The following is a 23,468-nucleotide window of genomic DNA, read 5'->3' as shown; positions in this document are numbered from 1 at the left end:
CTTGGACCTATTTGGCCACAAATTGGGGGCACGCTTTAACTTCAAGTTTAAAAAACTTGAAGTTGGGATTGTTGGAAAATCACGGGCACCTGGTTGTCACTCCTACAACCTGCTTCACCCTCCACACCGCCCACAGGTTGCAAGTGGTTCAGACAGTGATCAGTGGGCCTCTGGTGTATGAACACCTTCCTCTCTTCTTGTGCTTTGGGAAGAACAAACCCCTAATTGCCTGGATCCTTTAAATCCACCCACTTCTCACATATTAATCGTGAGAAGAACTGCTGTAATCCCTGCAGGGTTGATTATCTGCAAGGGATAGAGACCTGCCTGAATTTCTGCAAGAAAATGGGGGCTTGGTGTGAAGATACATGGGGCTCAGGTGTGAGGACGTGTGTTCTGGGGGACTAAGCACCCCCAGAACCAGACTGCTCTTCACCCCTCTCTCAGAGGCTGTGCCGCTCCCTCACATCTCTGCTCCTCTCTGTGAATAGACTCCAATTCCCTTTTTGTTACCTCTACTCCTTCGAAATTTAGTTTGCCCAAAGCATCACTTCCGCATTCTGGAAAGGGGGAGGGGGGAGAAGGGAACATCGATGGTCAAGGAGGGGCGGTGTCAGCCCTCTGTCCATCAAGGCTTTCCTTTACATCTCATTGGTCACAATGGGGTCACATGACCACTCCTCGCTGTGAGACAGGTTGGGAAAACCTGTAAACAGCTTTTCCAGTTCCTATTGGAGAGACAGACAGAATAGTGAGTGGAGGTGGAAGTCAGACCAACCTGCCCGGGGGTGTTGAGACAAAAATTTATAAAATGGCTTGAAACTATAAAGCTTTCTGCAAACATTGGCTTCAAAATAGAATGCATGTAGTACCACCCATTTGGAGAGTCATTTGGCAGTGAGTAGGAAGGGTCCCAAAGTGTGCATCATCTTAGCCCCAGTCATTTCATCTTAAAAGTTCTATCTGGGGACTTCCCTGGTGGCCCAGTGGGTAAGACTCTGTGCTCCCAATGCAGGGGGCCCAGGTTCGATCCCTGGTGGGGGAACTAGATCCCACATGCATGCTGCAACTAAGAGTCCGTATGCCGCAACTAAGAGCCCACATGCTGCAACAAAGATCCCGTATGCCGCAATGAAGATCCTGTGTGCCGCAACTAAGACCCAGCACAGCCAAAATAAATATAAAATGTTTTAAAAAATTATATCTGAAGAAAAGAATTGCAAAGAGCTGTGTGTAGAAAGTTGTTTAATGCAGTATTGCCTAAAATAGTCAAACACTAAAATTTCTCAACTTAATGGAATATTTTATACCATTAGAATATCCCTGTAGAGCTTGCGATGAACACACACACACTATTATATATAAGATAGATAACCAACAAGGACCTACTGTATAGCACAGGGAACTCTATCAATATTCTGTGATAACCTACCTATATGAGAAAAGAATCTAAAAAATAATGAATATATGTATATGTATAACTGAATCACTTTCCTGTACACCTGAAACTAACACAACATTGTAAATCAACTATACCCTAATAAAATTTTAAAAATAAAGTCTTGGAAAGCTACATGAAATATTTGTGCTAAAACGTTATATGACAAAACCATGGTACAGAATCAAACCTATCCTATCATGACAAGTTTGTAAACAGTATCTGTGCAGAAAAGCTGATATATTATGGTCGTGGGACTCTGTGTTGTTTTTTCTTGTTTTCTTTAGTATTGTCATAACACTGTTTGCATAGCTCATACAATTGGGAGAAAGAAATACAATTACAGTGGCTTCCTAGGCCTGCCCCAACTTCTTAGGGGTTGAACAGTCAGATATCTTAGGACGCATCAGACTCACGCTCCAGAAGAACCTGGCTTGTGGGGTTGGGGAGAGGCGGTTGCCCTTTTACATTTGCGTCTACCCCCCTCACCCCAGAAGCAAAATAATCTGCTCAAAAGAGCTTCTGGTTCTTCTCCTCCCCTGACAGAAGCACAACTTCCTCCCCGTCCTATTCCAGGAATTAGTAGTTTTCTCCTCTGTTCTGCTCAGGTCAGATCCTGAGCTACTTCTGCTTTCAAGGATGGGAAGCAGGAGGAAGTATTTCAGGGGTGGTGGCAGTGCACGTCTGACCCTGCCCTGTGACTGACCTCTGGCCAACCATGTTCTTAGTGTGATTTTGGTGGAAATGCCCAAGACGCCCATCAAGCCTGTGGTAGGAATTTTTCTCTGATCTGCCTGACGTTTGGCTCCCTGCTTGGACAACTGAGGGAGCAGGTGGAAAAGTCTAGAATGCTTCCAACTGAGTGACAGGCAACTCTGATGCCAATATACCATTTATGTGTCATTGGGGTCATGCCGGCCATATCATGGTCAGCCCAAGACACAGTGGGTCAAATAATTATAGCTAATGTTGACTGAATATTCACTACGTGCACTCTGACATCTATTATCTCATTTAATCATCACAACAACCCCAAGGGGTGAGTACTATTATTACCATCATTTCCCAGTTGAGGACAACGGGGTCCAGAGAGTAACTTGCTCAAGGTCCCAGGCTTATAGAGCTAGGATTTTAACCCCCCAAGTCTGGCCCCAGGCATCAAAGGCTTAACCAGATTGTTGAGGATAACATTCAAGTGGAACTTTCCTTGGCAATTCAGTGTAATGGAAAAACAATATTTTGTTGTTGGTACTTCCCAGAACCTTCTTAGGAGGGTTGATCCTGTGAGGCAATTGCCTTTGAATGTGGTATGTCAGGCAAATTGGAGGGGTTTAGACAGAGGTAAGTTGTCTGGCTAGGTGAGGGAAAAGAGATTTGGAGAGATGGGTCTGAGAGATTGTGGTGGGGATAGAGGAGCCTTGATCCTGGGTGCTGCACGGGGCAACAGGAGATGGAGACCCTGCTACCTTCTTTCTCTTGAGAGCAAAGCCAGGAAAGTTTGGGAGAAGAAACACGGCAGAGAGGATTTGTAAGGCTGAGCATGGAGAATCATTTGACAGCAAACCCACTTGTTTGAAGGAGGTGAGGGAGTGACCCATGCAAAGATCTGGGGCAAAAATACTCCAATCAGAGGGAAGAGCCGATGTGCTGGACTTGAAGAACTGCAAGGAGGCCAATGTGGCTGGAGTGGGGGGAGCAAGGGCTCAAAGAGAAGGAGAGGCAAGGGTGGAGGCTGGGACGACAGATCACGCAGGGCCTGGTAGGTTATGGAAAGACTGGCTTGGACTCTCAGCGAGGTGAGGAGACTTTGTAAGCTTTGGAGCAAAGGAATAATATATGCCTTGTGTTTTGAAAGGCTCCCTCTAGCTACGATGTTGAAAACTGACTTTGTGTTGTTGGAGGGAAATAGAGAAGCAGTGGGGCACAGACAAGGTCTAAGGCTCCATTCCAGGTGGGACAATGGTGGCTTCCACAATTTTGGTAACAGTGGAGTTGGTAAGGAGGGGTTATATTTTTGAACATATTTGAAGGTAGAGCCGTAGGATTTCCTTATGACTTTCAGTCTGAGTGACTGTAAGTGTTACTGACCAGGGTTTTTGGCCTTCCCCAATCAACTGAAATTGAGAAGAGGCCAGTGAGGAACTTCAGGCAAGTCTGTATTGGGGTTCCTGCAGCTGTAGGAGGGGGTAAAAACAAGTAACAGGTTTCCTTGCTCGCTCCCCGAAGGGGGTGGGGATGAGCCAGCTCTTTATATGGGGCGAGGGTAGGGGTGTGTCCAGGGGGTGGGGTTGGAGGCGTGGCTTAGGTGGTTTGCCCACACCTTAGGTGGTGTTGACTGCAGGGGGCATGTGCAGTACCCTGTTTTAGCTCCCTTTTCTTCAGAAGTGGCAGTTGCGTTTGTTTTTTTTTTTTTTTGGTCTTTTTGTATCTTTTGTCCAGAATTTGCCCCAACTGCGCATGCATGCAGTTATAGCCCCTTACAGTTTCTTTGTATTTTGTTGCTCAAGGAGACATTTGTCTGGATGCAAGCATTACAGCACTGCAGCAAAGAGTCCCAGGCGCCAGCCTGTCTCACAGGGACACTACTGCCACTGATTGAAAGTGGGGGAATAGCGCTGCCATGGTGCCCCCAGCCACCTGGCACTACCACATGGGCCACACAGGCAAAGGCTTGAACCACAGCTTGTCTGAGTTTCAGCAGAACGTCTGTGATCTTCCTGGAATAGAGGATGAGGAGCTGCTCGGGGGCCACCCCCTGCTCACCTCCTACGTCCCTTAGGAGGGTCTCAGGAGTCATGACTCATGTCCCAGGTTCTGATTATGCATGAGGCTCTCTGCCTCACCCACCGCCCCCTGCCCCCCCAGCAGAGCTCCAGATTAAAACTGCTTTGTCTCTTAGTCTAGGATATAGCCTCCCTTTTTTGGTATCGTCCTTTTTGTTGTGTAGGACGACTATGGAAGGATTGGTTTTGCTGTCTATGTAAGTAATAAACTGTATGGACCTAACAGTGGCTCATTGTAACTTTACCGGTGGAATCAGTTGTGCCTTGGCCTAGCCTTGTCTCATGCGCTAGAGGCTGAGATGGGCCCAGATGCGGGGAGCATAACTGGGAGTGATCAGGAGTTCAGGTCTAGACATCTTGGTTTGCGGAGCTTGTCAGACATGGGGCGAGCCATTGGCTATCCGAGTCTGGAGCTCAGGAGAGGTCTGGGTTGGAGACAGAAACCGAGGATTAGCAACATATGGGTGATGTTTATAGCCCTGAGCCCACCCAAAGACAGGAGTAGATAAAAAAAGAGGCCCAAGGACTGAGCTCTGGAATCCTCCTTACCAGGTTGGGGAGAAAAGGAGGGATTGGCCAAAGAACCTGGAAGGAGAGATGGAGGTGAAGGAGAAGCAGGTGAGTGAGGGTCCTTGGAAGCCAGTATACAAATTAATCCCTGGAAGGAGTGGGCAAATGTGAAAAGCTGCTCTGGAATCCCTTAAGATGAAGATTGCAAACCAGTTCTTGGAGCTAACCACTTATCCTTGGTGACAGTGATGAAAAAAGTTTTGGGGAAGTGGAGGCTGGGGTGGGGCAAAGGCTGGAATGGAATGGGTTCAAGGGAGAGTGGGAAGGGCAGACCTGGGCACAGCAAATACAGACAACTGGTCTGGAATTTGCTTTGCAAAAGTGACACAAAAAAATGGGGCAGTGGTTGGTGGAGGAAGTGGGATCAGATAAAGTTTGTTTGCTTTTTCATTGAAAGAAATATATTAATTCTGGTGGGAATACCAGATTTTTGTATATACACCAGTGTTGGTTTTATGTATTTGGTTTTATGTATTTATTCCAGAACCAACACCTTACCTTTGCTTATCTGACTTTAAGGTAGTGCTGTGATATGGCATGTCTGGCTATGGAATGGAGTTATGTAATAAGGTATGCTTCATAGTTTTTTAGGCTATTCTTGTGTGTTTTCTGCTCCAGGTGATTTTTAGAATCAGCTTGTCAAATTCGATAATAATCCTGTTGGGTGAGGTTACACTGAATTACCGAGTAATCTGACGGAGAACTGATATCTTTATAATGTTGAGCCTTGTCACCCATGAATATGGCATCTCTCTCTATTCTTTTTTTTTTTTTTTGCGGTACGCGGGCCTCTCACTGTCGTGGCCTCTCCCGTTGCGGAGCACAGGCTCCGGACGTGCAGGCTCAGCGGCCATGGCTCACGGGCCCAGCCGCTCTGCGGCATGTGGGATCTTCCCGGACCGGGGCACGAACCCGTGTCCCCTGCATCGGCAGGCGAACTCTCAACCACTGCGCCACCAGGGAAGCCCTCTCTATTCTTTTATGTCCTTTAGGAAAGACTAATAGCTTAAAAAATAAATAGTTCACACATATTTCATGTTAGATTTATGCTTACGTGTTTTATAGCTTTTTGGTGCTACGAATGGTGTTTTTCCTATTATATTTTCTAATCAGAAAATTAGTCTTAGCTGAACAAGAAATGGATTAGATTTTTATATGTTGATCTTGCTGAATAAGATTAGTTCTAACAAGTTATCACTTAATGGTGTTGGATTTTCATACTATCTGCAAATGATGACTTTTTTGCCCATTGAATCTGCCTCAAGTAGGAAATAGGGTTATGATTCGAGGTTTCTGCTGCCCATCATTTTTGCCCTTGGGGAGGAAACAAAAGTTTCTTCTCTTTGAAGTGGTTTTCCACAGAGTGGGGCTGTGGGTTCTGGATACCCTAATTTACTCAGACTCAGAAAGAAGACAATTGCTCTGGGGTGATACATAACACTGGCATCTTTCATTACACTGACTTGGGTAGAAAACAGATGGGTAGTAAAAAAAAATTTGACAAATATAGGAAAGTAAAATTTCCTTCTAAAAGCTTATTTTAAACTCTTTTCAGTAAATGGAACTGGAAAATTATTTGTTCATATGGACAAAAATGAAACTGGATTCCCTGTTTCACCCTGCACCCAAAAAATTCAACAGTACACAAAGTAAGAAGTTAAATAATGGAAGGAAAAGAAGTATTTGAGAAGAATATATAGATGAAAAAATTTTCTAACTCTGGAGATTTATTAAACAAGTTACAGAAAAGCCTAATAATAAATTTGGCCACATGAAACAAAAGAACTTCTGCACAAGAAAGATGATAATTAGAATTAATAATAGCATCTAACTCATAGTTTGAGCGTGAATATCAGAAGAGATTATGTCTGTGAAAGGGACCCGTAAATCACTAAGCAAATGGTGGGTTTTTTTTAAAGTATAATTTCCGTTTTATTGTCTTTCCAGGGGACCGTATTTCTTTAGCCTTTAAGGACTTAGCTCCTTCCGTGGGCTTTGGCGGAGGTCGTGGCGCAGCACCCGCAGGCCTAAATCGGGATGGAGGTGTTTGGTCCTTCCGGGCTACCGGAGAACGACTCCTGACTACCTTGCTGTGAACGGCACAACTCACGCAGTAATGTAGTTTCACATACAGCTTGGGAAGCACATAGGACAGTTCGCGCCAGGAGCTCACTCACCGTCGAAAACACTCGCTTCGGAAATGTCCCTGACGGCTGCGGTCTCTACGATGTTCCAAATGACGAACTTCTTAACGGCCTTATCCTCGGGCACGCATCGGGCACAGCTGGTGCAGCGAATAGGCTGCACGTGGCCGCGCCCCTTTTTGGCACGACCATTATTCCTTCTTTTCCTGGTCGTCTTGGAAGCGAGGAGGCGAGAGAGCATGGAGGTTGTTTTTAATCTGACCCAGCAAAACGCCTTATGCTCTATTTAGATTGATTTGATGTTAGGAACACTGGTTCACTCAAATTATTTCAAGTTTTGAAGATTTTGTAGTTAAGATTCCATGATAGGCATCATAAACGGATGGGTTCTTGACACCTTGGTTCCTACAAGCTTCATGCAACCTGCTCCTGCAAAGCTTGCCATGGGATTGCAGTTAGTGAGGTAGCTGCAGGTAGTGTAGGTAGCTGCTGCAGTGCTAAGAGCTGAAATACACTGAAATTAACCACAGGTCTTTTTTTTTTTTTTTGGTGCATTATAGACTCAGGGCTCCTAAATAGTTACATCAGAGAGATTCTTCTGGTACAATCGCTATCTAGTTGGGGAGGAAGGATTCTTGGTGCTTGCTATCCTGCCCTCTTTCCAGAATTCTCTCTCTGAGGGAGGGGCGGGGGGATCTCTCTTATGAACCAGGCACTCTTCTGTGCACTGGAAATAGAGTGATGAGCAAGACAGACAAGAATCTCTGCTCTCTGGAGCTTATAGACTCTAGCTGGGGAGTCAGACAATAGATAAACTAAATAAATATGCAATATAATTTCATGTAATAATGAGTGCTATGAAAAAATATCTGAGTATCTGTAGCAGACACTGCAATTGCTCCATTCACGTCCCATCAGTGTTTATCATTCTCATGCAAGCTGGCCAGGTTTCCAGCTGCCAGTACCTGCCTGCCTGAGGGCTCTCTCTGGCTCCTGGAGCCTTCTCTGCCTGGGTGCAGGGCAAATAGGATGCACCAGAGAAGTAAGGCTTTCCCGGAAAGCAGCCCTCCACTGATAGCTGATGTGAGTTGTGGATAAAAAGTCTAGCCCCCTCTCCTCTCAGGTGGATAACTCTGAGGCATGTTCTACCCTGGATTTCAGAGTTCCTCAGTGTATTGAGCTCCAATCATCCACAGCAGTAACTTGTTCCATCTCACAGCTCTTATGGGCTCATTTCCTCACCAGTGTTTCCTGGATCACCTCTCAGATAAATTACTTCCCCTTGTCTCAGTGTTCATGTACAGGGGAACTCAAGCTAAGCTTTTGTCAAGAGTAGGGGTAGGGGATGGATGGGAGCTTATAGCTAGGTGCCCACCTTGTGGTTACCTGGTCAGGTGCACACCATAGGGTGGGTCATTAAGAAAGGCTCTGGGGGCTGGACAATCTTTCTGAGATATTGCCTATGCCTTTCAAGTGGGCCCTTGGCCACTGCTAAGGGCACAGAGGGGCCGTGATATCCGAGCAACTTCCTGTGGTGATCAGAGTGTGAAAGTTTTTTAATCAAAAATAAACCCAGCTTATTTATTTATTTATTTTTGCATTCATTCTTTTTTTAAAAAAATTATTTATTTATTTGGTTGCGCCGGGTCTTAGTTGCAGCACGTGGGCTCCTTAGTTGTGGCAGCAGCATGCATGTGGGATCTAGTTCCCTGACCAGGGATCAAACCCAGGCCCCCTCCATTGGGAGTGTGGAATCTTAAGCACTGTGCCACCAGGGAAGTCCCACCAGCTTATTTATTAAAATATGTCCCCACACCCTTGTTGGTAGCTTCTCATCCTGATCCAATGGTCTTATTTCTTTTTCCTCAGCCTCCTTTCCTGCTAACAAGAATGGGCCCTTTGTTGTTTAAATTACTTATTGGTGTTTTTCTTTTTTTTCTGATTATAAGCATCACTTTTTTTTTTGTAAAAAAGTTTTAAGTACACAAATATATATAGAAGAAAATTAAAATCACCCTGTGGCAGATTGAAGCTGATCACAAATTCTTTGACACACCTCCCACTGAGACGTGACATCTTTGTTCCCCTCTCTTAGAATGTGGTCGAGCTCTGTGACTGCTTGACCACTAGAATATAGTGGAAGTGACTCTGTGACAGTTTCCAGGTCAACACCTTAAGAGACTGGGAACTTTCAATTCTTATCTCTTGGAATACTTGCTCTTGAAGTCTAACCACTATGCTGTGAGCAGCCCAAGCCACATAGAGAGGCCACATGGAGGTCCTCCAGCTGACAGCTCCAACCGAGCTCCTGGCCTGCTGATGGTACCAACTTCCAGCCATGGGAGTGATCTGTTTTGAAAGTCCAGCCGAACTGAGCCTTCAAGGACTCCAGCCCCAGTCACCATCTGACTGCAGCCATCTGAGATTCCCTAGTGAGAACTGCTGAGGCTAGACAATCCACAGCACCATGACACAATGAGAAGTTGCTGTTTTCGACTTGTGGTTGCCAAGGGAGAGGGGATATGCGGCGGGGATGAACTGGGAACTTGAGATTAGCAGATGCAAACTATTCTGTATATGTATAACTGAATTACTTTGTTGTACACCAGAAACTAACACAACATTGTAAATCAACTACACTTCAATAAAATAAAATAAATTAAAAAAAAAGAAGTCGCCGTTTTATTTGGAGTAGTTTGCTCTGCAGCAATAGAGTAGAACAGACCCATTGTCCTATGATCCAGTGACCACCACTATTAACATTTTGGTTTTCCTACACATACGTATATATATATTTTTTTGCAGTACGCGCGCCTCCCACTGCCGTGGCCTCTCCCGCCACAGAGCACAGGCTCCGGACGCGCAGGCTCAGCGGCCATGGCTCACGGGCCCAGCCGCTCCGCGGCACGTGGGATCCTCCCGGACTGGGGCATGAACCCACGTCCCCCGCACCGGCAGGGGGACCCTCAACCACTGCGCCACCAGGGAAGCCCAACACATACGTATTTTTAAACAGGTAATTTTAAAACAAAATGTTCAGAATTTTAATGGAATTGTTTTCAGAGCGCACACATTTCTTTGCTCTGGTTATTAAGAAAGCCGAACTAAGGGCAAGAGAAAATATGTTGGAGAGAGAATGAAAAATGATTGGCTTGGGGAATCACATTAGCAGACACACACAAGTATGGTTTGGTGTTCTATGTAATTTCATGAAGATATGCTGGTGTGTCTTTGAAAACAGCTTGTGCAGACATCTTTGACTGTACTTCTCAGATATTTCTTAGGATAAATTCTTGGAAGTGAAAATTCCAGGGCAAAAGAGTTTGAGGCTTTTTTTTTTTTGGCTGCGTTGGGTCTTTGTTGTTGTGTGCGGGCTTTCTCTGGTTGCAGCAAGTGGGGGCTACTCTTTGTTGCGGTGTGTGGGCTTCTCATTGCGGTGGCTTCTTTTGCTGCGGAGCATGGGCTCTAGGCCACGGGCTTCAGTAGTTGTGGCTCACGGGCTCTAGAGCGCAGGCTCAGTAGTTGTGGTGCTGGGCTTAATTGCTCCACGGCATGAGGGATCTTCCTGGACCAGGGCTCGAACCCGTGTTGCCTGCATTGTCAGGTGGCTTCTTAACCACTACGCCAGCAGGGAAGTCCTGAGGCCGTTTTTTTTTTTTTAAAGCAAAATAATATTAAAAAAGCACCGGGTAGAGGACTTTGCTTGTGGTGCAGTGGTTAAGAATCCGCCTGACAATGCAGGCGACACGGGTTCGAGTCCTGGCCCAGGAAGATCCCACATACCGCGGAGCCACTAAGCCCGGCGCCACAACTACTGAAGTCTGTGCGCCTAAAGCGTGTGCTCCGCAACAAGAGAAGCCACCTCACTGAGAAGTCTTTGTGCCGCAACGAAGACCCAACGCAGCCAAAAATAAATACATAAATAAATAAATTTATATTAAAAAAAAGCACCAGGTTTCTCTGTACCTGAGTTGACCTTACTGATGGCCACACAGGAGGATGCTCTGGCTGACAGGTATTCTCACTTCCCTGGGCAGGAGGGAGGGACATTTTGCAAAGCGTGCTTTCAGGGAGACATGTTCTAGGGGGCAGGTCATAAGTCCATGCTTTGCTGTTCATAATGTTTCTAGAAGCAGGTGGGCAAACAAAGCCACCTATGGGTTGGCGACCCTGATGGTTTGGGCCGGGAGGCTGGGTAGAGGGGGCAGGTCTGGCAGGGCTGTGTGCTCACTGAGCCTTCGTCCTCTTCTTTTGAGTCTCTGACAGACTTCTGCCTCTTACTTCCCTTTTTCGGTCCTTCCTGGCTTTGGTGGCCTCCTTGAAGTGGCTCAGTGGTGCCTGCAGCCTCACGGCTCCTGCTGTCTCCAGCGATGACTCACAGAGTCCTTCTACTAACAGGTGAGCCAGGAGTTGGGGGGCCCTCAGAGTGAGGAGGGGGGGAGTTTTTGGGTTTGTGAGTTTGTGGAGATAAAGGGTACAGAATACTTAGGAGTTAGGCTGGGAGAGACAAAGGGGATTGGGGGAAGGTTAAGGGATTCAAGCAGCAGAGTAGAACTAGACCGAGAGGTGATGAGCAGAGAAGCTTTGGATAAATGACTCAATTCACGGACTATGCAAGGGGGTTTGGCTGGTCCCTTCTTCACAGAGGAGGAAACTGAGGCCCCGAGAGGTGAAATGACACGTCTAAGTGTGCACAGCAGGTCTTGGCTTCTCTTCTTGGAGTGTTTCTTCTTGGATTCCACCTCACCTCCTCCTATTGGTCTCCTCTTTTCCAAAGACTCAGGTGTAAATGTTTGTTGAATGACTGACTGATCAAAATGATTCAAGTTTTTTCCCTTTGTATCTGTGTTTTGTGGACTAAGAGCCAGAGAAGGGAAAGAAATGCTTGAAAGTTGCATAGGAAGGAAATTACCTAACTGAGTCTTTAGGAACTTGATTGTTGGGCAAATCAGTGGGGTGGGAACCCAGGGTGGGGCTCAGAGAGGGGCTGAATGCACCTGTTCATGGAAATGATCAATAAACAAGAAAAGAGTTTTCTTTGAGCCAAACTGAGGACTATAGCCCAGGAGACAGCCTCTCAGAGAACTCTGAGGAACTGTTCCGGAGAAGCATGGTTTTCAGCACAGTTCTATATCTTGTCAGAACAAAGAACATCAAACAAGTCAGGGATATGTTCCTTCAAGGTTAAAAACAAAACAAAACAAACAACAGATCATAGTTGTGGCGCACGGGCTTAGCTGCTCTGCGGCACGTGGGATCTTCCTGGACCAGGGCTCAAACCCGTGTCCCCTGGATTCTTAGTCACTGTCTCACCCGCTGCGCCACCAGGGAAGCCCCAGGCTGCTTTCTTAACTGTCTCCTTCTGTCCTCCTGACTCCCGCCCCCCTTGTTCTCCCTCCAGCCTTGGCCTTATGTCACGGGTTCAACCTGGACACGGAAAAAGCAGTCATCTTCCAAAACAATGCAAGGGGCTTCGGGCAGAGCGTGGTCCAGCTTGAGGGATCCTGGTAAGGGCCACAGGGGGACTCCCTGCTCACGCACTTTCCCTCCAAGGCTTAACATACCTGAAAAAAAAATCACAATTTCCTTGATTTGTTTTTTTCTTAATTTATCAGAGCTCTAAATTCAAAAGATACAAAAGAGTGTGATAGTAAGAAAGTCTCTTCCTCACTCCCTTCCCCCAATTCCCTCCCTAGCAGGGTCCCTGTTGAATGGTTTCTCGTGTGTTCTTTCAGAGAGATTCTACAGTGCATAGACTTCCACGTCATCCTACACACAATTTGTTGCACACATTATACTCAAACTACAACCTGCTGCCTATTTTTGTAAATACATTTTATTGACACTTGGCTACCCCTACTCCCCACTTGTCATTTATTATTATTATTTTTTATTATTTTCCAATACTTATAAAAATTTTACTGGAGTATAGTTGATTCACAATGTTGCATTAGTTTCAGATGTACAGCAAAGTGATTCAGTTATACATATACATATATTCATTCTTTTTCAGATTCTTTTCCCATATAGGTTATTACAGAAAATCGAGTAGAGTTCCCTGTGCTATACAGTAGGTCCTTGTTGGTTATCTGTTTTATATATAGCAGTGTGTGTGTGTTAATCCCAAGCTCTTAATTTATCTCTCCCCCTCACATTTCCCCTTTGGTAACCATAAGTTTGTTTTTGAAATCTGTGAGTCTGTTTCTGTTTTGTAAATAAGTCCATTTACATCATTTTTCTCTGTGTGACTTACTTCACTTAGTATGATAATCTCTAGTCATTTATTTTTTAGGGCAGTTTTGGAGCTATAGTAGCAGAACAGAGAGTCTGGGACAGAGACTCTATGGCCTGCAAAGCCTAAAATATTTACCTTTACAGAAATAATATTTATGGAAATAATGTTACTTTTCTAGAAGAAAGTTTGCTGGCCTCTGCTCTATACTGTCCTTGGCATTTTTTTTAAATTAATAGAGCTTGCTGATTTTACCAAATAAATGAAAAAAGAGCTTACTTGTTCTTTTTAATGCTTACATCACATTCCATTATTTGGAAGTACTGTAATTTACATTTATATTACATTTAAATCTCTTTTAAAAATTTATTTATTTATTTAGGCTGCCTGGGTCTTAGTTGCGACACACGGGATTTTTGTTGCGGCATGTTTAGTTGCGGCATGCAGGATCTTTAATTGCACCATGTGGGCTCTTAGTTGCAGCATGTGGGATCTAGTTCCCCTACCAGGGATTGAACCCGGGCCCCCTGAATTGGGAGCACAGAGTCTTACCCACTGGACCACCAGGGAAGTCCCCAAATCTCTTCTTAATGGACATTAGATTGTTTCCAAACTTTTGCTATATGAACAATGTTGGCATTTTGTACATGTGCACGTATATTTTGGAAGTAAATTCCTAGGACTAGGATTGCTGGATCCAAGGGTACATGTGCATATGTAATTTTAATAGATTTTTCCAAATTACCCTCTATGAGGGTGGCAACAATTTACACTCACACCAGAAGTTTATGCAAACACCTACTTCCCCACCCACTTGCCAACCCAAAGTGTTAGCAAACTTATGATCTTTGTAAATTGAACAGGTGAGAAACAGTACCTCAATTTACTTTTAAACTGCATTTCTTTTTTTAAAATAATTAATTAATTAATTAATTTATGACCGTATGGGGTCTTCTCATTGTGGTGGCCTCTCTTGCTGTGGAGCACGGGCTCTAGGCACGTGGGCTTCCGTAGCTGTGGCTCGAAGCCTCTAGAGCGTAGGCTCAGTAGTTGTGGCGCACGGGCTTAGTTGCTCCACGGCATGTGGGATCTTCCCAGACCAGGGCTCAAACCCACGTCTCCTGCATTGGCAGGCGGATTCTTAACCACTGCGCCAGCAGGGAAGCCCTGCATTTCTTTTTTAAGGAGAGATTTATTTCCTTTTCTGTGAACATTTTTTTTCTTATCTGTTGCCCATTTTTCTCTTGGTTTGTCTTTTTTCCTTACTGGTTTGTGGGAGCTCTGACTATACTGAGGAAAGTAGTCTGGGGTATGAGTTGTTCATCTCCCTCCCCCGGTTTATCATTTGTTTTCTGACTTCGCTTTTGGTAGTTGATCAGATACAGAAATTTATTTAAAATGACTGTGGAGTTGAATGTATTCACTTTAAAATGACCTCTGGGTATTATGTCATTCTTAGAGAGTTCCTTCTCACTCCAAGATTAAACATTTTCCCATTTTTGGATTGTACATGGATTAACTCATTTAATCCTGATAATAACCTTGAGGTAGGTACTGCTATTATCCATATTTTAGAGATGAGAAAATTGAAGCACAATAAGGTCATTAGTTGACTTGCCCAAGGTCACACAGGAAGTAAGGGTGGGACTAAATTTTAATTTCGGGCAGTAAAACTCCAAGGCCTCTATTCCTGTCCTCTATGCAATATTGCATCCCTGCCTGAATGGGGAAGTGATTCCAAGTTGGGAAGGTAGACTGTCTACCTTCATTGTTTGGCCTTCAGGATTTGGAAATTCTTGAATTTACTGAAATGACCTCTGGGAATTCAAATGACTGGATTACGAGAATATTCACAATAAACAATCAGCGGTTAAAAAAAATTCCCATGTTTTTCTTTGCTGAATCTTCCTCCTATTTCTGGGAGTTGGGGAATCCCTGTGAGGTTGGCTCCCCCACTTTTATTTTGGGTGGCGGAACTTCCATGGTCTCCTTCTCTCCCCAGATATCATAGCGTTCTCTTGTCCCTGTGGTGAGCTTTTCCCACCTCTCCCCCCAGGCTGGTGGTTGGAGCCCCCCAGGAGATAAAGGCTTCCAATCAAACGGGCGGCCTCTACAAGTGTGACTGCAGCATGGGCAAGTGTGAACCCATCCCCCTGCAGGGTGAGTCACTGCCCCTCGCTGGGACCCAGGGCTAGGGTTCCACCTCTGTACACACCTGGACTTGCCAGACGTTGCCTTTGTCTTGGGATCTGTGATGGGGGCCCAGGGAGCCAGCTCCCTGGCCTCTGAGCTGTATGCAGGCACCCTTGGACACCCCTCTGTGTCCCTTTCCATGACCTACGTGCCTCTTTGAACCCCTCACACCTCCATGTCTCCCTGGTTGAGGTTCCTGTCCATCCCCTGTCCAGTTCTTACACAGTCCCGTCCATCCCCGAGGGTGACCATATATATATCTGTCCCCTCAGTACCCCCGGAGGCTGTGAACATGTCCCTGGGCCTGTCTCTGGCGTTCACCCCCAAACCTTTCCAGCTGCTGGTGAGTTGCGTTGGGTCATGGGAGTGTCCCAAGGGAAGGAGTTGGAGGCCTAAGACTGCTGGGGCTGGGGTCTTGTTGGGTGGAGGTGCTGGGGTGAAAGGACAGGAAGCAGGGAGAGCCCCTCCCACCTGTCCCCTGCGCCCTAGGCCTGTGGCCCCACTGGGCACCGTATCTGCAAGGACAACACCTATGCGATCGGCTTCTGCTTCCTGTTTGAACCCAACCTACTGCAGCAACCCAGGAGGCTCCCAGAGGCCCTCAGAGGTGAGTACAGACAAGTAGCATGAGACTGGAGGGAGCTGGCAGGACTGGGCTGAGGGGCTCATAGTCTGGGGGGTTATTTAAAAGTCTTGGTGCAGAAGCATGAGGGAACTGGGTTCCAATGCAGAGAGGGGCCCTGGAGAGGTGCTAGGATCTTGCACTTTGAGGAAAGTCCTGATATAGCCACCCATCTATATGAGACAATGTCTCAACCATTGTCCTTAGAGTTAGTGCCTGGACTCAGCCTGGCCACAGTGCCTGACCATAGCCTTTGAGGCTCTAGCTGGTGTGGCCCTCGTCCACCTCTCCAACTTCTTTCCCAACCGTTCTACCTTAGTCACTGTGCTCCAGCTGCCTTTCTTCTCCAAGAACCACACCAAGCTGTCCCTGCCTCAGGGGCTTTGCACTTACTATTCCTTCAGCCTGGCATGCTCTTTCCCCAGATCTCAGCTGACAACCTATTACTGTCATCTCAGCTCAAATGTTAACTCTTCAGAGAGACCTTCCCTGAGTGGCTCTTCTAATAATTTCCACCATCACTTCCTACCACATTGCCCTGCTTTGCCCTCTTCATACCTATATATCCATATTTTACTTCTTTCTTTCTTTCTTTCTTTTTTTTTTGTGGTACGCGGGCCTCTCACTGTTGTGACCTCTCCCGTTGCGGAGCACAGGCTCTGGACGCGCAGGCTCAGCGGCCATGGCTCACGGGCCCAGCCGCTCCGCGGCATGTGGGATCTTCCCAGACCGGGACACGAACCCGTGTCCCCTGCATCGGCAGGCGGACTCTCAACCACTGCGCCACCAGGGAAGCCCTTTACTTATTTCTTAGATGTCCTTTCTTCTGGGATGTAGGCTCTGTGATAGCCAGAGATTTTGTCGAGCTTGTTCACTTGCTGCTTGACAAATTGCTCCTGAACTTAGCAGCCAAAAACAAGAAACATTAATTATCTTACAGTTTCTGTGAATCAGGAATCTGGACACAGACTAGTTGGGGATCTCTGTTTCATGGTTTCTCAAGAGCTTGAAGTTGTCAAACCAGGGGTGTGGTCTCATCTAAAGGCTTGACTAGGGGAAGATCCACATCCAAGCTCACTTATAAGATGGTTGGACTGAGGGCCTCAGTCCACACTGGCTGCTGGTTCCTGCTTCCCTCACTTGCTTGTCCCATGGGCTTCCCCACATAACAACTCACAACATGGCAGCTGGCTGCCCTCAGGGTGAGTGAACAAGGCAGTGAGAGAGCAAGAGAGAGTAAGAACCCAAGATGGACGTCACAGTCTTTTATAATCTAATCTCAGAAGACTTCTGCCATATTGTATTCTTTGGGAGTGAGTCAAAAAGTCCAGCTCACAGGGAGGATGTAGAGAAAAGAGAACCCTCCTACACTGTTGGTGGGAATGTAAATTGGTACAGCTACTATGGAGAACAGTACGGAGGTTCCTTAAAAAACTAAAAATATAGCTACCATATGATTCAGCAATCTCACTCCTGGGCATATATCTGGAAAAGACAAAAACCCTAATTCAAAAAGACACATGGACCCCAGTGTTCATAGCAGCACTATTTATAATAGCCAAGACATGGAAGCAACCTAAGTGTCCACCAACAGAAGAATGGATAAAGAAGATGTGATATATATATATATATATATAGATATATATATATATATGTATATATACACACACACACACATAAACAGAAACAACAGAATACTACTCAACCACAGAAAAGAATGAAATAATGTTATTTGCTGCAACATGGATGGACCTAGAGAATATCACACTAAGTGAAGTAAGTCAGAGAAAGACAAATATTACATGGTATTACTTATATGTTGAATCTGAAAAATAATATAAATGAATCTACATGCAAAACAAAAACAGACTCACAGACATAGAAAACAAATGTATGGTTACCAAAGAGGAAAGGGAAGTGGGAGGGATAAATTAGGAGTGTGGGATTAACAGATACACACTACTACATATAAAATAGATAAGCAACAAGGATTCACTGTATAACACAGCAGACAACATTCAATATCTTGTAATAACCTTAAATGGAAAATAATCTGAAAAATATACTTGAATAACTTTACTGTACACCTGAAACTAACACAATATTGTCAATCAACTATACTTCAGTAAAAATAAATAAATAAAAACTCCAGCTCACAATCAAGATGAGGAGATTATGCAAGGGTGTTAACTCTATCAGGAGGTGAGAATCTTGGGGACCATCTTGGTGGCTCCTTACCCTTGTTCCCCAAGCATCTCTTGATTGAAAGAGAGTAAGTGAATGAATGTTTTTATCCAGCTGATTTCTTTCTTTTTTTCTTTTTTTTGTGTGGCTGTGTTGGGTCTTTGTTGCTGCACGTGGGCTTTCTCTAGTTGTGGCGAGTGGGGGCTACTCTTCGTTGCAGTGTGTGGGCTTCTCAGTGCCGTGGCTTCTTTTGTTGCGGAGCATGGGCTGTGGTTGTTGAAGCACGCAGGCTCAGTATCTGTGGCACATGGGTTCCAGGGCGCACGGGCTTCAGTAGTTGTTGCACGCGGGCTCAGTAGTTGTGGCACATGAGCTTAGTTGCTCTGTGGCATGTGGGATCTTCCTGGACCAGGGCTTAAACCCGTGTCCCCTGCATTGGCAGGAGGATTCTTAACCGCTGGGCCACGAGGGAAGTCCCATATCCAGCTGATTTCTGACACCGATTTCTTCAACTCCTTGGCCATCTTTTTGCTTGTTTCCAAGTTGGTTCTGGAACCAAGGGCAGATATGTCTTCCTTTTACAGTTTTCTTTTTTCTCAAGCTCCTTTGAACTTCACTTTGACAATAACCTTCCCTCCTTCTTCACAGAATAAACAAAGACTGCCAGGTGTAAACTCCTTCCACGTCCTCCTTCTCCGTGTCCAGATTTCCTGGCACCACTCTTGGCAGCATCTCACTGATTTTAGAGGAAGACCTGTCCTTTCCATGAGTAATTTTTCCATCTGGGCTTTTGAGGCTCTCTCGCATCACCAACTCTGGGGTTCACATCTTTAGTCACTTGCTCTCTCCAGGAATCTAAATCCCAACCCCTCCTTTGAATGTAAACCTGCTCATGCTACCCATAACTTAAAAAGAATCAACCACTCAAACTGATAGCAATGAAAATAACCTTCCCTCCCCCGGTCTCCTCTCCATCTTCTGCCCTCTCTCCTTCCCTTCATCACCAACCTTCTTGGAAGGGATCTCTCTCCTTGCCTCCATTGCCCCCATGCTGTGATCCTTCACCCTTTGACATCTGGCTCCTGCCCACCCATCATATAGACCTTGCTGTTGCCAGTGGCATCTGTGACCCTCTAAAGGCCAAATCTCTATTCTGTCCTCACGTTCTCTGACTTTTCCAATGTGACCTGCAGATCACCTCTTCCTTCCCCCAGCACCTTGGCTTCAGACATCTCTCCTCTCCTCTCTTCTCTTCCTCCTACTTGTGCCCCTACTGAGGGCTCCTACGAAGCTCCAGCTCCAAGCTGTCTTCCTCTGCCTCCCCTGTCCACCTGATTACAGCTTCTGTTCTTGCCCATGTGCTCTTCGTGTCTGACTGCATCCAATTCTGTGGCTTCAGCTCCCACCCCCACGTTTCTCTCTTCAGTCCTCACTCTTAAGCATTCCAGACTCTTCTTTTTGAAAACATTTTCATTTCCTTAAAAATAGATGAAACGTGCACTCGGTTCATAGTTCAAAAGGCACTAAGGGTTATCCTATAAAAACCTCTCCTTCTTGGGTCTCGGAGCTCCTCTTTCCTTCCTGAGAGGCAGCTACTGTTACCAGTGTCTCATGGCTTCTTCTGGAGGTACTCCACGTATCAATATTTACTGACATAGGCGTCTGTATACTTCACTTTGTGCCACAAAAGGTAGCGTGCTCTACACACTGGATTGTACCTTGATTCTTTTCACTTACTGTACCTTTGAGATTTTCAAGAAAATTTCTGGCTTATCTTCCCTGTTTATTTTCTATATAAATGTTAGAATCTGCTTGTCTATTTTTTAAAAAGCCAATACTTTTTCTGGATAATTTTATCTTATTTTTTCACTAATGATACAGTAAAATTGACCTTTTTTTCCCTTGTGGTGTACAATTCCATTAATTTTAAGACATGTTTAGATTTGTGTAAACAGCAACATGAACAGGATACGAAAGAATTCTTTTACCTCCTAAAAAATGCTTTGTGCTGGGCTTCCCTGGTGGCGCAGTGGTTGAGAGTCCGCCTGCCGATGCAGGGGACACGGGTTCGTGCCCCGGTCCGGGAAGATCCCACATGCCGCGGAGCGGCTGGGCCCGTGAGCCATGGCCGCTGAGCCTGCGCGTTCGGAGCCTGTGCTCTGCAACGGGAGAGGCCACAACAGTGAGAGGCCCGCGTACAGAAAAAAAAAAAAAAATCCTTTGTGCTACCCTTTTCTACACTGGATCCTTGAAAAATGGCCAGTTTAAACTGCGTGGGTCCACATATATGTGGATTTTTTTTCCCACTAAATTCGTGCTACAGTACTACCGGATCTGAGGTTGGTTGAATCCGCAGATGCAGAATTGCGGATATGGAATTGCGGATACGAAGGGCAGACTGTGAAGTTATACATGCATTTTTAACTGCATGGAGGGTGGGGGCCCCTCATCCTTGCGTTGCTCAAGGGTCAATTGTATTTAGAAAGGGACTAATTATAAAGGTGTGGCAGGGTCTAAAGAAGCTACAAGGGATGGTCCAGGAACCCAGGGTGAACAACAGTGGAGCTGTTGCCACCCTAGGCTGATGGGACAAAGAGAGGCAGAAGTCCCCAGAATCTGGAAGGACAGGGAGTCATGGGGAGTGGGCCTCCTTGAGAGGAGCACTGATCTGTTGAGGGACACAGTTGGCCCAAAGCAGGCTTGCAGGAAGGGAACTGAGGGAAATACTCTGATCTCACCCTCTTCCCTCCCTCCAGTCTCCTGTTGAGGCTCCTAATTGGGCAAACAAGCCAGAGGTTGAAAGAGCCCTGTTGACGTGTCCCATGTGGCCTGAGCTCCAGGCAAAGTGGGGAATGGTAGAAAGTGGATTTGGGGCTGGGGCAGAATGGGGGGCTGGAGGGAGGACATCCAGCATACGTTTATATGCACTATTCCTTTTTTCCCCTGTAACTTATTTCTCCCTTTGTATCTTTGGCAAATTATTTCTTATTCTTCATGAGGTAGCTGTGATAGCACTGCTTTCCCTGACTGCCTTGAGCAGAATGAACCATATTTTTCCATACCACTCTGTCCCATGTTTTTATTTAGCTAGGCACATGGGTTGCATCGTGTTTACCTTTCATTCTCATGTCAGCAGAGTGCTGACATGCACAAAATGAACCCTGAGTCTCTTGTAATCAATTCCTTTTCCTTTTTCCCCAGGGTGCCCTCAGAAAGAGAGTGACATTGCCTTTTTGATTGATGGCTCTGGTAGCATCAACCCGACAGACTTTCAGCGGATGAAGAACTTTGTCTCAACTGTGATGAGTCAATTCCAAAAGTCCAGAACCTTGGTAAGGGTCAGTGGGTAGGTTAGGGAACAGCTTGCATAAGGCTGGAAAATACGTGGCAACCAGGCTGCCACGTTCCTGTCCTGCTTCTGTTAGAGATGTTGCCAATTGCCAGCTGATCATCATTTTCTTTCATGATTTGCTTCCTTGCTCTGTCTGGATGTGGCCTCAGCTTTCCTCCAGCCCCCTGTAAAGCAGGCAGACTAATTGATAGGGGTTGGCGTGGGACATGAAACCCACATGTCATCTCTGGCTGAGTTCTAGTGCTGGGAAGTGGGAGCTGATGGCCGATCTCTGTCCTGGTGAGGCGGAAGGACTGGGGGCAAGGCAGAATTGGGAGGAATTTGGAGACTAGAGTGTTTCAAGATTTATGGATGGTTAAGGGGGAGGAGGGACACCTTCTCCAGTGTAATACCAGGTGCCCGTTCCCAGTTCTCTTTGATGCAGTACTCTGAAGAATTTCAGACTCATTTCACCTTCAACGATTTCAAGAGAAACCCTTCCCCGGCATCGCTGGTGAGGCCAATAACACAGCTGTTGGGGAGGACACACACGGCCACAGGGATCCGCAAAGTTGTGTAAGCTCTTCCCTCTTTGCTTAGGATGGAAGGAGGAGGTTTTATTTTTCGTTGAGCTTTGCAGGAAGAGGGGAGTTGTTCAGACAGGGCTGGGGTAGAGGGTATTTCCGGTGGAGGGGGGAGTAAACGTGTGGAGGAGGGACTGTGCCTGGTATGGTCATGACATACAAGTCGTGAGTAAAGGTGGGATTAAGGGGGCGGGGAGGGAAGGGAAGGCTAGAGAGAGGCTAGAAGGATCAGTTGAGGCCAGATCATCAAGGCAACTGAAAAGCCAGTGGATCCATTGAAGGTTTTAGCAGTGGGGACACGTACCCATATCTTGTTTTAGAAAGTTCACTCTGATCTCTGTGTGTGTGTGTGTCTGTGTAGAGGCAAGGCTGGGGATTGGGACAAAAGTGCAGGATGATATGCTGGAGAACCATTGCCTCACATCAGGAGAGGTCTGATGAAGGCACAATTAAGCTTATTAATTTCTTTTTAATTTAGAAGGAATAATACTCAGTTAAAAAAAAATCAATCTATGCCAAAGTATATAACGGCAATGAAGGCTTCCTTTCCCTCCACTCTTTCCTGTTCTCCTGCTGCCCTTCCAGATATTGGGGCAGCTACATCTCAGTGCTTGTCCCAGGAGAACCCAAGTACCTCCTAGACAGAGCCCAGTTGCATCTGTCACTGCTGACGTTCCTTCCCTAGCATCAAGCGTATCTCTGTCGGCTCGAATTTGACTTTTCCCTCCTCTACCCTGGACAGAAGAGAACTGTTTCACAGCAGAAACGGAGCCCGGGAGAATGCCCTTAAGATACTGGTTGTCATCACAGATGGAGAAAAGTTTGGCGATCCTTTGGACTACAAGGATGTCATCCCTGAAGCGGATAGAAAGGGGGTCATTCGCTACGTCATTGGGGTAGGAAATGTGGCTCTCCGGCCTGATGCTTCCGTAGAGGGTTCTACTTGGATACACCCTCCTTTGAATTTGCAAACATCAATAAAATCAAAATGGGGCAAGGCTCATCTCTGCTAGCCCATATGTTCACAATAGTGAACTATTGTCGTAATAATGCTACGTAACAAACTATCCCAACATTCAGTGGCTTAAAACAGTAAGTGAGTCTGTGCGTCAGCTGGGCAATTTTTCTGGTCCTAGCTGGACTCCCTCATGCATCTGTAATCAGCTGCAGGTTGGTTGGCAGCTCTGATGATCTTGGCTGGGCTGTCTCCATTTCTGAGGGTTGCCATCGATATCTGTTTGCCGGGCTGGAACGACCGGGGTAACTTGGCTCTTCTGTTCCCTGTGTCTCATCCTCCAGTGGGCTAGCCTGGGTGTGTCCTCATGGTGAAGGCAGAGGAACAAAAGAGCAAGTGGAAATGTGGCAAGCACTTTTTCCAGCCTCTGGT

The 23,468-nt window shown here is 46.0% G+C and overlaps 2 protein-coding genes across 4 annotated transcripts in view; one reads left to right on the top strand and one right to left on the bottom strand.

Annotated features, from left to right (window-relative positions):
* Positions 1-6,248: 6,248 nt before the first annotated feature.
* LOC113630315 (40S ribosomal protein S26-like) lies at positions 6,249-7,176 on the bottom strand. Its single transcript, XM_027125514.1, is given in 2 exon segments — positions 6,249-6,967; positions 6,970-7,176. Coding segments are annotated over 2 exon segments (492 nt in total). The 3' UTR covers positions 6,249-6,682.
* A 4,049-nt stretch (positions 7,177-11,225) lies between these two features.
* Positions 11,226-23,468, top strand: part of LOC113630642 (integrin alpha-M) — a 37,493-nt gene continuing 25,250 nt past the window's right edge. For 2 of the 3 annotated variants that reach the window (XR_003437054.1, XM_027126303.1), the window contains exons 1-8: positions 11,226-11,333; positions 12,337-12,442; positions 15,224-15,327; positions 15,633-15,703; positions 15,850-15,967; positions 21,368-21,498; positions 21,928-22,073; positions 22,824-22,977. Coding sequence is in view for 2 of the 3 variants with exons in the window: in XM_027126303.1 (XP_026982104.1) it covers positions 11,306-11,333; positions 12,337-12,442; positions 15,224-15,327; positions 15,633-15,703; positions 15,850-15,967; positions 21,368-21,498; positions 21,928-22,073; positions 22,824-22,977 (858 nt within the window). In the remaining variant the exon portion in view is untranslated. The remainder of the gene's footprint in view (positions 11,334-12,336; positions 12,443-15,223; positions 15,328-15,632; positions 15,704-15,849; positions 15,968-21,367; positions 21,499-21,927; positions 22,074-22,823; positions 22,978-23,468) is intronic. The other variant, XM_027126304.1, reaches the window with a different exon arrangement.

Source organism: Aethalodelphis obliquidens, unplaced genomic scaffold (assembly GCF_003676395.1).
Source record: "Aethalodelphis obliquidens isolate GAN/ISIS:26980383/991018 unplaced genomic scaffold, ASM367639v1 scaffold30, whole genome shotgun sequence".
Lineage (NCBI taxonomy): Eukaryota > Metazoa > Chordata > Mammalia > Artiodactyla > Delphinidae > Aethalodelphis > Aethalodelphis obliquidens.
Note: the sequence above shows the minus strand (reverse complement) of the source record. Positions and strands in the feature narration are given on the sequence as shown.